At 40.8% G+C, this 15,755-nt stretch overlaps 1 protein-coding gene across 1 annotated transcript; it reads right to left on the bottom strand.

Moving 5' to 3' along the window:
• Positions 1-14: 14 nt before the first annotated feature.
• Positions 15-15,125, bottom strand: LOC142571574 (U3 small nucleolar ribonucleoprotein MPP10). Its single transcript, XM_075680046.1, has 10 exons — positions 14,988-15,125; positions 14,209-14,821; positions 13,821-13,915; positions 12,603-12,684; positions 11,187-11,328; positions 6,298-6,470; positions 2,931-3,083; positions 1,121-1,228; positions 543-767; positions 15-269 (listed from the first exon to the last, which is right to left on the bottom strand). The coding sequence occupies exons 1-10, from the start codon at positions 15,107-15,109 to the stop codon at positions 120-122; spliced, it is 1,863 nt and encodes a 620-aa protein (XP_075536161.1). The 5' UTR covers positions 15,110-15,125; the 3' UTR covers positions 15-119.
• Positions 15,126-15,755: the final 630 nt, after the last annotated feature.

Genomic DNA, 15,755 nt, shown 5'->3' with positions numbered 1-15,755 from the left:
ACATATTTACTATATCTCATGATTATAAAATGTTTATGACCATTTAGTTTTATTATATACAGCAAAATGCTTGAAGCAAATTGAATACAAGCATGACGGTGAATATTATAAGCATGTATTTACAACTTAAAGTTAGCAGCAACAACAGCATCTTTCTTTCTTGCTTTTTTCTTCGCTGGTGCCACCACTGAGGTGACCTGATCCTGAAGCCGTTCGAAGAACTTTTTGGATGAAGAAAGGCTTTTCTCTGCCCACTTGTCACTTTTTCCCTGAAAAACAAGACAAGAATCAATGAAAGCAGTCACTGCAATGTCTAACCACATCATGAAGAAACACAGGCACATGGTTTAAATTGTGATGAGAGACAACATAAACTAAGACAACACAAACCTGACACTGCTTAGTACAGCAACAATATTTCACACCCTTAGTACATAATCGCTGCCCTTCCAGATTTTGTTTTAGTAGCCTAGCCCAGAGGAAAGTAGCCATATCACACCCAGGGGAAAGTACAAATGCACCCAAAAGTACAGCAGACATACCTTGGAAGCTTTAGCACCCTTTGCTGTTTTTGTGCCTTTGACAGGCTTGGCAAGTTCAGTGTTTGTCACTTTTATCACTTTCTTTTTGTCTTCAGTGACTTTGCCAGCCTTATTAGCTGCCTTGGAGGCTCGGCGTTTCTGGAGAGCCTTCTTTAGTCTTCGTTCTCTCAGCTTCTGAGTGCGGGTCCTCTCCCCCTTGGCAACCATCTCTCCCTTTGGCTTGGTCTGCAATCATTATTTTTATTGCATAAACAAACGACAAAGGAGTACAGAAAGTACCAAATAGTAAACAAGGGCGAATAAAGAATGAAAGATGAGCAAAAGCTGAAGGACACTACAGGACAAACAAACAGTGTCATTTAATCAACCTTAACAACCAGCACTATTGATATGGCATAAAATTAAGATGACCAGTAGTATGCACACATTAGTTCAATTATTATAGTTTAAGAACTCAGTAAATGCTAGTACTGTACTTGAAAAATGGCTGAGCTGTGAAGCACCCGGTACAGTTGCAAATTTGAACACTTGGGCAATAGGCAGGAACATCAGAATGCAAATTTGGCCAAGTTTCTCACCTTGACCTCCTGAGGTGCCAGAAGTGAAGCATCACTCACACCTACTGGGGTCACCTCTTCAACACTCAGTGACGGAAGGTTGCTCACCACCTTCACCTCAGCCGAAACCTGTGTGAATGAGGGAAGGAACACAATTTTAGAGATTTTTTATTGCTGTGCATAAAATAAGTTAGGAACAATGGCAGCCCATAGAAAGGGCTGTGTCGAATTTCATCGCCAAATATGGTGATTCAGCTCTGAGTGAATCTGCAAGGGGGAGGAAGTTTCATGAAAGGAAAAAAAAAATGTCAGAGTGACCCCCCCAGAAAAGTGCTGGTCCTGGGGATCGGCCTCAGACCAGGACAAAATTCTTCTGCAAAGCTTGGTTTCTGACAAACACATATGGATTTTCTCTGTAGCTCTGTTACACGCAGGTGGATAACGATTTCCTTTTCCTCACAAGAAATCCAAACATGAATACTGCCAAAGAGCCAACACTGGACACATTAGCGAAATGCAGCTTGACCTCCCATAAACTGTGCCTTTTCAGTTCATTACATGCGTTCGTGTGCTAAACACTCACAGCAAGCAGCAATTCACAGCGAACAAACTGGAAGGTGAAAGACAGGTTAACTCAAGAACGTGATTTCAGATGTGACAGTAAATGGTGTGCTTCACTTGCATCACATTCATACGCTGCACCACTTGCTTGATGAAAACCATAAAAGTGCAAATGTTAGTGACACAGCTGCACAAAGTGATTTCTGCATCAGTGCTGAAACTGAGATACTACAAAACAATGTAAGCACAACAACATGCAAGATTAACATCTTATATCAGACTTGTTCAACAGGCAAATGTGTGCCACAATAATGCTAACAAGGTTTGGCAACTACGGTACAGTGAACAACCATTCAATGTGTCAAATAATATGCACGGTATGCTAAGGTATGCTACACTCAGGAACACCTAAATGGTAACTCAGTGAAAATAACAGCAGCACTAGTTCAATGTTATTGCAAAAGAAAGTCTTGTAATGAACTGAATTCTGAGGTTTTACATGCCAAAACCACAGTTTGATTATAAGGAACGCTGTAGTGGGGGGCTCCAGATTAATTCTCCAGATTAATTTTTAATGTGCCTCCAAATACAGGGGAAATAGGCATTTTTGTTTTCCGCCCCTATGGAAATGCAGCTGCTGCGGCCGGGAGTTGATCCCGCGACCTCATGCTTAGCAGCACAACGCCATAGCCACTAAGCTACCACAGCGGGTGCCTTGTAATGAGCCAGCAGGGAGGCACGTGTGGATACGAGCACTTACTGTATAGCTTCATTTTGCATCTCGGCTGCAATCTATGAACAACTAAGGTTGAACTGAATGTTTTGTTTAAGAAGGGACTGTGCTGTACATTGTGTGTATAGCAATATGTTTTATTCCAAGAAAAAGCTAAATGACTGGCCAATTACCATTAGAATGTCCCAACACACTGTAATGCTTTTGGCATGCTGTTTGACTATACAGAGCGGTGCATTTCCACAAGCAACACGCAGTAGAATTTGCAAGTATTATCTCTCTTTCACAATTCTGTGAAGTTTCCACAAAGGGGGAATACAATCAGCAATACTAATTTTTCAATGTGTTTGTGGTTAGTTCAGATCAGGCGCACTATTTCCTGTGTGAATGAAGGCACAAAGACAGTTGCTTAGAAATTATTTTCTTTTTGATGCTGAGCATAAAAATGGATTAGGCACAGTGGCCTAATTTTTTGGTGCACACCAAATTTACATATATAAAGAAATGACAATGTGAGGCTAACTACTTCGAACTTACAGGCTTTGGCATCATGTGGAAGTTGGACAATGCATCCAGTTTCGTGAACAAGTCCCGCATGGCTGTTCGAATCTCAACATGTGCAGGATTCTCCTTGGGAGGTGCATCATCATCCACGGTCTTTTGTTTCTCAAGGAACTGTTGCTCATAAACCTAGTGGTATAAAACACGACACCAAATGTGCATTACGACAGGTTTGGCACTGCAAGTATAATTTACGAGAGTTCAAAGCTCACATGCACATTTTTTTTGCACATGCAGCATGACAGTAAGGTATAGAAATGGGGGCACGAAACATATGCAAGTTGCTGATCATTTCATTTCACACCACTATGACCCAAACTTGCCACCGCATTATAATGTAGCAAGTTTGAGTCTCATCTTTCTCAATCATAATGTAATGAGTTCCCTAAAACTTCTACATTTCTTATTTGACTGACCCTGTATCACTCTCAAACAACTACAACACAGGCAATACATGGCCATTACCACTAAAAGAATCGTTTAATGCTACAGTGTGCTGTCTTTGCCTTGTATTTTGAATCCCACTTTATTTTTCTCTTGCCGAAATTTACTTTTCCTCATCTGTGAACCTACCCCAGTGATAGTTCAAAAGAATGGTTGTATTGTACAAAATAAGTAAATAAGCTAATATTACCAGTTTATTTCCTGCAACCATAATTACCTTCACATAACCTGGAGTATAATTTTTGATATGCTCAATTTGACACCTCCTAACTATGATTTAAAGCTTATAGCAGGTTTTTTTTATATGTTAGAGGAAGTTAATACGCACCTATTTAAAATACACAGCTCAATCCAGTATCCATAGAGCCTAATGTATTGGCTGACAGCTTAAGACGCAGTAGCTTATCATATAACTACTGATTAGTGCATACAAGTGATTTTTTTGTCACATAAAGGTTAACTGCGCCACCTCAACTCACGGGGAAGCCAACGCCACGCCGTAGTGCAAAATAGCTCCTGTGTTTTCGAGAATCACAGAGACCGGTCGACCGATGATTCCCACTGCAGCACGAGTGCGGTGATGCCTATACAGACAAGCTTTGGAAATGCATGGAAGTGTGGTGGCAGCCTCAGCAAAGAAGATAACCACCAACTGGCACGCCTGTATGACGTGTCCCCGCCAATCTTATCACAATAAGTATCTTCAACTATCTGCTCAGCAGTGTATGTGGCGCAGTACATAACACCGTTCTAAGCCCATGGCACACTTCTAATAGGCTATAACCCTAGAACGCTGCCATTCTCTGCCGCCTCTTCAAGCGGGGCCACTTCAAGTGCATGTTGCTTGCAGCAATGAAAGCAGCCTGCAGTTGGCAAGTAGGCTCAACAGATATGCACCGAACTCATGCATGGCCAGGTGTGGCGTAGGCGTGAAGAAACCTCACAACACAGATACTCACATGAAGCGCGGGCACAGAGTGCTTGCAAACACGCACACGTGGTGGTGGCATACAGGAGTGGTATTCTTGGCACTTGGGAGATCATTTTCGGACAGTTTAACTTTAGCAATATTTGGGAGACTCGGAACTCCGCGTGCCGAAGTATACAGCCGAGAGCACTCTTGGCACTGTGCGTAGACAGCAAGTATGGCACGGTGCCTATGACGCCATCGGCTGAAAACATGGACAAGTACAGTGCCGAACAAAATAGCCCAAGAAAACCCAAGAATACTGTCCCAGCAACCATCCCGGCATCTGTGCATGTGGCGTGCTGCAAACAAACAGCACAGGACTATCGGCACCATGCAGCATCAGGTACCACATTTCAATGAAACAGCACTGGTTCTTGTCAGTAGAAGATAACTGTACAAATGCTCGCTTATAATTGGGGAAAGCCAAAGAAGTCGTCTGAACAGCCACGATTTCTGTCACTGTGTTCTCTGTCAAAGTTTCAAAATCCTCCATACACCACGACGGTGTATCGCCTATGCACTATTGCAGGGCTGTGCGAGAGATCTGCAATTGTTTCAGCCGCATTGGAAAAAAGAAAGGAAAGAAAAGAAGAAAAAAACCTCATAGTGTATATTATAGCAAACATTTACTGCAGCATCACATTTATTTGCCAGTAGCAGCTGCACGACGCAAATTTGTACTTGGCATTTAGTTCATACAACCATTTAGTGCGTACTTACGCCACGCTCCCTCCAGGCACGCATTAACGAGCTTTCACGGTACAAGTGACGTCCGTTACTTCGACTCTGGTTTATTTGATCTTTTGTTTAATTTGATCTTGAACAATGTCCCAGCCTGCGCCATGCATTTCTATGGGCCCAAACCTCATTTATTTCGATCCTAAAATTTACCTTTGCCAGATAATTCAAACTTGACTATTCGGTACCTATGCACCTGACCGCTATGGTGACCCTAATAGTGACCCCTTTAGCAGTAGCGTCAGTCTCAGCAGAACTTAGGGGACAGTGAATGCATTGAACACACGTCATCTCCCATTGAAAACGCGCATCTCCTGCCTGCCCTAGGAAGAGTTTCGAGCAATAACCGCAGCTCGCAATGTCTGGTATTTACCTGATTCTAACTTGTGCGTTTTGTTTTTCAAGAAAATTGAGCCGAAAATCGCTGTGCAGTGCAATCAGATACGAAACCAAGACCGCCTTAGAGACATTTGCATGCTTTACCGCATAACACAAATTTATTGAGGCAAAGCCGGCTTTAGAAAACTGGCAGCCACGGTGCAACACATATTAGACCCTTGCCCATATTTTTTTTCTTTTTGCTAAAAAATCGGGTGCGCATTATCTTTCTACTTTGTTTAGGAGCTTTAATGCCATCTCTGTGATATTTTCTACTACATTGTACACAGAAAGAGCGGGCGCACGTTTTACTGCGGAGCATGTTAGAACCGGGCAAATACTGTCAAATGAATCAGCAGTGCGTTCTGACGTTTTTACAGTGGAGCTGTTGGAACCTCGCTGGATTTCTCTTTACGTCCACAGCTTTGCCGAGCTGGGAGAGAGAGAGCTGAGACAGAGTGAAAGCAGAGTATAAAAGTGGCATCGCGCAGCATATTTCTGATTCTTGTTTAATTCAACCGGCCAGACACTTCGATCAAGTTCATGGGTGCCGTCAGGGTCGAATTAACGAAAATATACTATACTAATTAATTACCTACTATACTAATTATTTTATCCTGAAAGATTTCATTGTTCTTGTTTGAATGTACTGCTCTCCACAGCCAAAAATACAGGTAAACTAGTTGTTCCAATTTTCCTTCATGTGGAATGGTGTTTGGGCTTTGTGACGTTAAAGCAGATATTGATCTCCTAGAAGACAGGCAAAAAAGCGTGCATTTCAATGAAATCTTTTCCCTCAATATAAATGCATACCTCTGCTAAGCTGAGCTTGCTTTTCTCCTGGTCCAGTGTGACCCGTCGGCGTAGCTCAAACGGTTCCTCCGTTGGTCTTGTCTTTCGCTCAACATCATCCCAGGCTTTGTCACGTATCCTCTGAACTATCACATCTTCTAGGCACTTTGTGGTCTCATCTGTGATGGCAACAGCTGCAAACAAAGCACCAACAGCAGTTCATATTCATTGCTTGCCCACAAGACGCGACATTTTGGTTGCACTGAATAAGGTGACCTGTATTTTCCCCTTCTAAGAATCTCTAAAAAAAAGATTTCATGCTTGCCTAAGCTATGATTTTGCTCAAATTTCGCAGCAAGCTTGCACTGCATGGTCCAGACCATTCAACATAACACTCAGCACTGTTACTTGCCCGGCTTCTAAAGAAAGAAAGACAAAAAGAAAGAAAAGAAAAGAAAAACAACAACAACTTGAATTTGCCTTTCACTGCACGTGTTACAGTGAGTGACGTCCTAAACATGATGGCTATGATGCTACCTTGTCATTTCTGGCATCTGCAGTACGAAAGTGCGGCCTTCAAGATTGGTTTCTGTTAATCACGGGAGTGCTGACAAAAGATGCAGATGAAGGCAAAGTCACATATTTTGCTTAAAGGGACATTAGAGAGAAAAATCAGTTGACCTATTTTAATAAGTTGCAGTTATACAGTATGATAAATGCCAATCTTACCCCAATAGACGGCTTAGCAAGCCAGAAAAGAGTTAAACATGAAAGACGAGTGGCACCGCCACCTTGAAGTTCCTGCACCAGCTTGCCGTGATGGCGTGGATTTTGACAGTGCCTGCTCGGGCCTAGTTAAATGTTTAATGGCAAAATTGGACTGCATTCTATTCCAAGAAAGCACAAGACTGAACTTAAACAAGTTTAGCGGACAATTTTAGTGTGCCAAAATAGCCCAAATCTGAGAACATAATTTGAAACCCATTGTGTCACTTCAACATACTGATGCTGAGGTATCATCATGAAATTCCAGAAATACAACTTCGACCTTCATGTTCTCTTCTAATAGTCAAGCTCTTACCACGAAATTAACAAAAAGCGATTTTTCATATAATACTTCATCACTTTAAATTGACTTAATTTCTCCTTAGCATCCCTTTAATAAACCAGGCAGGTAAGAGTACCATGTATTGAACAACCAAGACCATAAAGTGCAACCTTGCTATAAAATTTGAGGGAAATTAAAGAATATGTAAGTGCTAAATCTTTTTTAAATCTTTGAAGGAAAAAATGCAGGTCACTGTACTGACGAATGGCAGTAGCCAGATTGCTGCTAAAAGCCTCTGTAACACAAATGACGCATCTAGAGCAAGTTAGGTGGGAAGCTGTGTATCTAATCTGTAAAACGACATTATAATCGATGAACATCACTCATTCCAGCTGATGCCACACTTCTATTGTGCTAGTTGTACAAATAACATTAAAAAATTTCTTTGTGACAAAACTAGCACTGTACGTTCTTACACTACTACAAGAACTTAAAGATGTGGAAATGCCTTTAGTCCACTGATATCATCTAATAAATTAACCAGAAATAAGATGTGGAGTCACGGCCTTTTTGGTCAACATAGTACTGATTAAGTGACCCTTTGAAGACTAAATGCAGGTTCATAGAAAGCACTTCTAGAAGGATCTAGCATCATATAAATTGCCATGATTTCATAGCACAGAACATAATTTGCTAATTTTGTGTAACTGTAAGGCTAGGTACAATGATGTTGTTGAGTAAAAAATTTGCACAAGTGTTTCTTCTGGCTCTACACACGTGTGGCAGCCGAAGTGATTGCAGGCATTCAGTTTTATTCCTGGTTGTGTAGTTTTATTTTTGGTTTTGTATACCGCTCCCCTTTTTCATTTATCCCTGATTTTCTGGGTGAACTCTCCATGGTTTTGAAAAAAATTTCTCTTGAAAGTAAGCAAGCCCTAACTGTTGGTGATATTAACATCAACTTACTTGACATCGACAACGGAAGTGCAACAGCTTGTACAGACTGTTTTGCTGGTTTCGGACTGGAATCATTACCTCTCCTACTAGGTGTTCTACTCATGGTACCAACACACTTCTTGACCATGCGCTAACATCGCACCAACTCCAAACTCTGGTGTCATACTCAGATCACAGAAGATTTTCCAATATTCGTCTCCTTTCAGGCCGAAATACTTCAGTCCGAGCCTTGCTACTGTTCCTCCAATTTTGACCGCGATAGTTTTGTTAACATTATAACAAATACTGATTGGTCTGTAATTAACTCCCTGCATGATCCCGATCAAGCTCTCGAAAATTTTTGTTCCATCTTTCTAAAAGCTGTTCGCGCTAACCCAACTACCGTCATATGCAGGAATCATATTGTTTCCCGGTCACCCTTAGGTAACGAAAGGTTTACTGACTAGTATGAAGAAAAAATAAAGCTCATACAAAAAGACTAAAAAGAAACCTTTTAATGTATGCTTAACGGCATGCTATAAATATTATGGTAACATTCTGAATAACTTGCTAAAGAAGTCTAAATGACAATATTATGAAAATGAATTTGCAAAACACAAGAACAATCCTCCAAAACAATGGCAACTTCTTAATGCATTCATGAACTTACCTAAGTCCAGTAATACTGCTGATAAAATAGATTACAACAATAAAACTCATACTGATTGTTCTAGCATAGCAAATAATTTCAGTAACTACTTCTATAACATATACAGCATTCGTCATATGACTACTACTTATCCCATTTATCACTGCAATCATTCTTTTTTTCCCTTTCCAATAACAGCAGATGAGGTATGTTCCGTGGCATTAGCTCTAAATAATACTATCCCTGGCTTAGATTGCATTTCTGTATTTCATCTAAAACTTGTTGCGCCACTTATTTCTGATACACTTTGTATTATAATTAATAATATTTTTAAATGTGGGATTTTTCCCACTTCGCTTAAAAGGGCTAAGATTATTCCTGTACATAATAAAGGTGATAAAACGGAGGTGTTTAACTATCGTCCTATTTCTATTCTCTCGTCGATCAGTATAGTTGTTGAGAAGTTATTTTGTAAGAGCCTAAATATTTACTTTAAAAAATTTAATTTGTTGCAATCTTCTCAATTTGGTCTTCGCGCTGGCAGTTCGACTAACTTAGCTTTAATATCCCTAACTGCCTACATTTGTCACTCAATTGATACGGGTAACTTCGTTGGTTCAGTGCTTTTGGGCTCCACTCTAAAGCTTTCGATACGATTAATCATAACATACTTTTCACTAAGCTAGAAGCCTTGAGAATTACCAGTCCAGTAGTAAAAGTCCGAAAATGTTACCTGCATGATAGAGAACAAAGAGTTTTTTTTTTTTGGAGGTGCTTATTCTGATACTAAAGTTATTAACCAAGGTGTACCACAAGGCTCCATACAAGGTCCCTTACTGTTCTCCATATATATTAATGATTTACCCACGTGTCTTAAATTCGCACATTGTGTACTATACGCAGACAATACTACTATCTCGTTGCATGACAAATCTTTACCAACTATTTTCCTTAAACTAAACTATGAGCTTGACCATATCGTTGCATGGTGTCCTTCCAATCATTTAATTATCAATCCTTCAAAAACTCAATTCATGATTTTCCGATCTAGCCAATGAATACTGCCTGGCTTTCCTAAGATAACTCTAGATGTTCATCACATTCCTGTCTCCGACTGTGTATCATTTTTGGGCATCACATTAGATTCTCAATACATTGCCTTCATTAATCAAAAGTGTACCTTCGGTATTAGAGCATTAATCAAATCAAGAGCATATTTCTCCTAAGACGTATTAGTATTAGCATTATACTTTGCTTTCATTCACAGTCACACTAATAACGGCATTGTTTCCTGGGGAAACACCTATCACTGTAATATCTTGTCTATTCAGCACTTACAAAACCAAACAATACGCATTATCACTAAGGGCAGGTTTTTCACGAGTGCTACTCTATTACTTCATGAAAATAACGTCCTTGTTGTAACGAACTTGTTCAACCATCATCTAATAATTATGTTTTATAAATTACTTACTAAATAGCTTTCATATGAATTCACTGATTCCAGGTACCTCATCAACAATAATAATACCAGGTTTGCACGTAACTCCAATTTTCTACTGCCTATGGTTCATTCTAACCATGGAAAAACGACGCCATTCACTGCTATAAAACTGTGGAATGGTTTACCCAACACCATTAAATCTTTATCCTTTCATGCATTCAGTCATGCCCTTAAGCTTTTTTATATGTATAACTAAGTTTACGTCATTCATTACACTACATTTGCCATATGTATGTATTGACAGTTCTTTTTTTATGCACTGTAGGCTTGTATACAGACAATTTGTTTTCGTTAACTTAATTTTTTTATGTTGTATTTTTCGCAATTGTGTTTGTTTCTTTTACTTAGCTTGCTTATCTTTAATACATCCATCATTTGTTATTATTAATCGAGGGACCCATTGCAGTCTTTTACTTTGGGACCCTCGGCTGTATATTGTCTCTCACCCATTCATTGTATTTAAAGAATAATGAAATGAAACTGAACAGGACAAGCCACTTTATCACCTGGATACCAAAGCCAAAACTTTTCATTGAAACAAATGTTACAGTAAATTATTTGGTGGGTTGGAATGCTCGGCAGTATTTAATCTAAGGTTTAGTGTGTCTGGGCTTTGATTTAACACGAAAACAATGACAAATAAAGATGTCATGTTGGTACTTTTTTGTGTAATAGTCTTGACAGGTGCACTTTTGCACTGTCTCCAACAAAATCAAGCTCCCTTGATTAATTAACAGAAGCATGACAAATTAACAAAGCCTCTGCATACTCACGCTGCCTAGTGGCGTGGTCAAACTGGATGTGCTCCTGTAGCAGGCTGTTCTCAGGTCTGTTAGTAGCTTCCACCTCTCCCTGGAGTCTCCATGGTCGTGGCTCCAGGTTTCGTTCCTCAAACTGCTTGATCTTTTTCTTTATCTGCAAGGGTAGAGAAGCATTCAAGTGGACAGGTCAACAACACTAACGGTCATGGACAATTCTAGTGTTGAACTGCTTTCAGGCCAGTACTCAGTAAGCAGAAGTCCTAAAATTTCTTGCTGGGCCAGTTGGCGAAACATTCCTAAACGAACATCAGGGGAGTGTAGATATCTATGTAAATCAAGGGCAGGCAAGGTAGGTGAATGTCATAGTGGGCTAAAAAAGAAAGAGTAACTAGGAACGAATGCCTACTGTCTGTCTAAACAAAACCTGTGGCAAACTTTCATTTCCCTTTCGCTTATCATTTCTACACTTTAACTGAAACTACAAATAATTTCCCTTGTACTTTCCTTCGCTGCTTTTGCCTTCATCTGGGTGTGAAAAAAAAATTCGGCCTCTTGGTTTTTCTTTTTCGCATTCAATGCATAGTGAGGATCTAGACTCTGGAATGTTTGACGCCTTCAGGTATTATACGAGGGTTTATTGGCCAGCTGCCTGCACGTAAAAATCACTTACTAGCACATGATGATATTGGTCAAAAAGGATGTTCCATGCCTGCCACCATGGCCATGAGTGGCAGTGGCTAACACTCCCCAAATTAGATATTGTACACAAACATAAATACCCAAGAATGTGGACATGGAAGCAGCCACCACTGTAGTACAATTGGTAGTACAATGCACGCATAATGCAGAAGTGTAGGTTCGGCTCTCACCGGCAGCGAGTAGTTTTTCGTCCACTCTCATTTCCCTTTAGCTTATCATTTCTACACTTCAATTAAAACTACAAATAATATCCCCTATGCTTTCCTTGGCTTCATATGGTTGTGATTAATAAAAAATCAGGCCCCTTGGTTCCCCCTTTTTCTTGTTTATGCAATTAGATAACATTATTTTCTGACATACACCACAAGTGACTCTGTTGCTAAAAACTGCTTTCACAACATTAACTCTTAAAGTTTTGTTTGGTCATACTACACGCACTTTGATTTTGCAGTTGCAAGGAACAAAAGTTCCCTGCTGTTCTTCAACTAGAGATGATACATTGTGCTATCATAGGAGTACTTCTTGTTAGGCTAGTTGGTGATGCATAGCTGTTAGGAGAGGAGTGCAAATTGACACATACACAAACGAAACAGACAGAACCACCACTTTGTCTTTTTCGTCTGTGTATGTGTCAATTTGCACCCCTCCTCTAATAGTTATTGTGCTATAAAATGTACAGGTAGTGACTCAAACTCAAACAAATGACATGCATGAAGAAACACAACTCACAAATTCTTGGCTTTGCTCAAAAGATGACTTCTGGACATCTTCTGCTGTGCTGCTTCGGTGAATGTCTTTGTGTCCATTTGTCCTACACAACATTTTCACATTCACACAGTCGGACTGTCAATGTCACATAACAATTAAAAGAAATACATTTGCTATTACCAATATATATATATATATATATATTCCTTGCCTTGGCTTCATTGTCTGTTGGCTTTATATAGTGATAATTATAAAAAACAGAGCCCATCAGTTTCCCTTCTTGTTATATATATACAGGGTGTTTCAGCTAAATTTAGTCAGAGCTTCAAAATATGCCGATGCACTCCAAGATGGTGCAAACAAATGCATTTTGCTCACTTTTTTATGTAGTGTGTCAAGCTATTTTTTGCATTTTGCGATATTAGATAATTAGTCAAGATTAATTAACCAACTTCTGAAGCAACAAAGCTTGGGAAAAAATTCTTATTAGAAAGTTGCAGAGCAGTTTGCAAAACGTCCGAATAAACAGTTTCTGTCTTTCTATCTATTAGGTATTGGTGTTCTTCAGCTTATTGCAGATGCCCACAAAACACAAAAAAACACCACATGACATGCCCGCTTGCATGTCATGATAGCAGTGCTCCCAAGTGTTTCGCGTACAAACGAACATAGCACTTAGCCGGGTTTGCTGCAGCTGTGTCTGCTTATCGCTATCATGAGCCACCTCTAGGGAAGCACATCACTGGCATCAAAGACATTAAGAAGCTAGGAATGTTACTTAATGAACACACTTTTTGTTTTCATACATAGGAGAAAATGAACATCAAAAAATCTTTACCTAAACAATTCTTTATGTTGCATTTCTGCAGTGTTTGTGCAGTCAGAAGCAACCTGAATGTGCAAGCATGTGGCTTACGCATATACCAGCATCACATAGCAAAGGCCATTAAAATTTCAAGGGCACTGCAAGCTGGCACATGACACCAGTGAAAGCAGATCCGAATGCTGTGCTGGTGCAGCAGTTAGTGAAAGCAGTGACATCACATGCTGTCTCCATATGCTACACAGGAAAACCACTTTTAGGATGCACCAGCTTCTCTGCACACAGCCCGGTGGCCAAACTAGATAAGTGAGGCTGAGGCAGTGCACAGCGCCTTGCTCTTAGAGAAAGGGTCAATGAAATGAATAGAAACATACACACAATTCAATTACTGTTTGCAAAGCACTAAATTAACTTACCGAGTGGTAGTCTTGTAATTCTTCACAGCCGTTTTACTGTCAGGCATGGAGGCCGGGGGATCGAAAAAGTCATTGTACGTAGCACTGCGGCCACCCTGGGCAGAAACAAGACAGCTGCAATTTTTCCACGCTTTTCTATGATAACGTGAGTCAATGATGTGTTTCTGCACAGACGTAAGCATGAAGTATGTTCATATATATATATATATATATATATATATATATATATATATATATAAAGTAGAGCTAGTAAAATTCATTTGCATGCGGTATTCACACCGCAATCTTTATTGATCTTAGGACAGCGTTCGTTAGTCAGTCTGGACATTGATGTGGCCAGTATCACCGAGTTGTCTCGCTAGTACTTTTGCAAAAGCCAGGCACTAACCTTTTCATCTGGGTCATCTTGGTCTGACGACACTTCGCCAAAATAGTCAATGTCATCGTCCTCATCTGAATCGCCTCTGTGGGCATCGGCATTTTCTTCTCTATCTGCGAATGCTTCCATGTCGGCGAGACGGAAGAACACGTCATCGACAATAGACGACGGTTGTGTATCTCGGGCTTGACTGGGTGCACCGTCACCTCCATCATGATCAACTTCCTCCTCAGACTTTTCACCTTCAGACTCATCCGACAAGTCGAAATCATCGTCTTCAGCACCTTCCTCTTCCGCAGCGGCCTCTGAGAGATTTGACTTATCACTTCCATTTGGGTCATGCGTTGTGTGTCTCTGCGAGCTTTCTTGCGTTCCCAAGTGTACGCCGAAGTTAATGCTAGACTTCGTTGCCACTCGGGACACCGACGAAATCAACTCTTTTACCAGGCGAGTGTTTCGCAGTTCCAGCTGCTGCCAGATCTGTTCGTCGTCGAAGTTGTCAACAACCAGTGACGGGAGTTCAGTTTTCGGCGGCGAAATTGTTTTGTTTTCCCAGAAGTCCACAACGTCGTATAACTCTTTTGTCAACCTCTTCATTGTTTCTGCTATATCCGGCTGGACTCTACCGCGTGAAAGGACAAAAAAAAAAGAAGAAGAAGCAGAAGAGTTTGTTAGAGCAGGGAACTTCTAGATGAACACACCAACAGAGAAACGCAAGCAGGACATGTGGAACACTCACTCTCGAGTGTCTGCTCCTATGTAAACGCAAATTTCATTCCGAAACTTACTCGAGAAATGTTTCTGGTTTCTTCGTGCATGATTCGAATTCTCCGAGGCACTTGGCCACATGCACTTGATCGGGATCTAGTGCTCCGGACCCCATGCCGTCGTCTTCTACGGACGCCGCCATTTATTGGATGGATGGATGGATGGATGGCGGCTACACCCTTTGTAACGGGCGGCGGCTGGCGCCGCCTAGCCTTTTGCTTCCCCTCCTATTATATTTTTTCCCTTTCATTATATCCTCTTTTCCTTACACTAGTTTTCCCTCCCCTCTCCCCCCAAAATAACTATCTAAAACATCATAGGAAACATTATCTCCCCGATTTATGGTATTATCTCTCCCTTGACTTCCTCCACCAATCCTCTAGCCTCCCCTTCGTTACTGCCACTATTTTCTCGTATATTTGCCCTCGTTCCCCGGGAAAACCTAATGCCCCTTCCATATCTGCTACTGTTCCCTGTGCCAGAGTCGGACGAAGGTCTGCGCATCTCAGCACTATATGTTCTGTGGTCTCCATTTCGGCTCCGCAAGCTGTGCACAAAAGGTCCACGTCTTCAAATTTAGCCCTGTATTTCTTCACAAAGATATGCCGATGTCGATGTGGCACCCAACTAAACCATGCATGCCGCGCTCGCGACGACGCACGGATGCACGGACGACGAGTTGAAAAACTTGCAAGGCAGCTTCGTTTCTACCATAGCTAAGCAAAAAAGAAAAGAAGGTCAACTAAGTGTAACGAAGACAAGATCGACATACGTGGTGGTTCACATGA

Source organism: Dermacentor variabilis, chromosome 2 (assembly GCF_050947875.1).
Source record: "Dermacentor variabilis isolate Ectoservices chromosome 2, ASM5094787v1, whole genome shotgun sequence".
Taxonomy (NCBI): domain Eukaryota; kingdom Metazoa; phylum Arthropoda; class Arachnida; order Ixodida; family Ixodidae; genus Dermacentor; species Dermacentor variabilis.
The sequence above is the reverse complement of the archived record's forward strand: the minus strand, read 5'-3'. Positions and strand labels throughout refer to the sequence as shown.

Bases quoted from the DNA above. Each gene is read 5' to 3' on its own strand.
- LOC142571574 (XM_075680046.1), bottom strand. From the start codon at position 15,109: ATGGCGGCGTCCGTAGAAGACGACGGCATGGGGTCCGGAGCACTAGAT. The intron at 13,916-14,208 runs GTTAGTGCCTGG...GTTTCTGCCCAG, and splicing joins AAGATGACCCAGATGAAAAG to GGTGGCCGCAGTGCTACGTA. The intron at 270-542 runs GTATGTCTGCTG...CTTGTTTTTCAG, and splicing joins AGGGTGCTAAAGCTTCCAAG to GGAAAAAGTGACAAGTGGGC.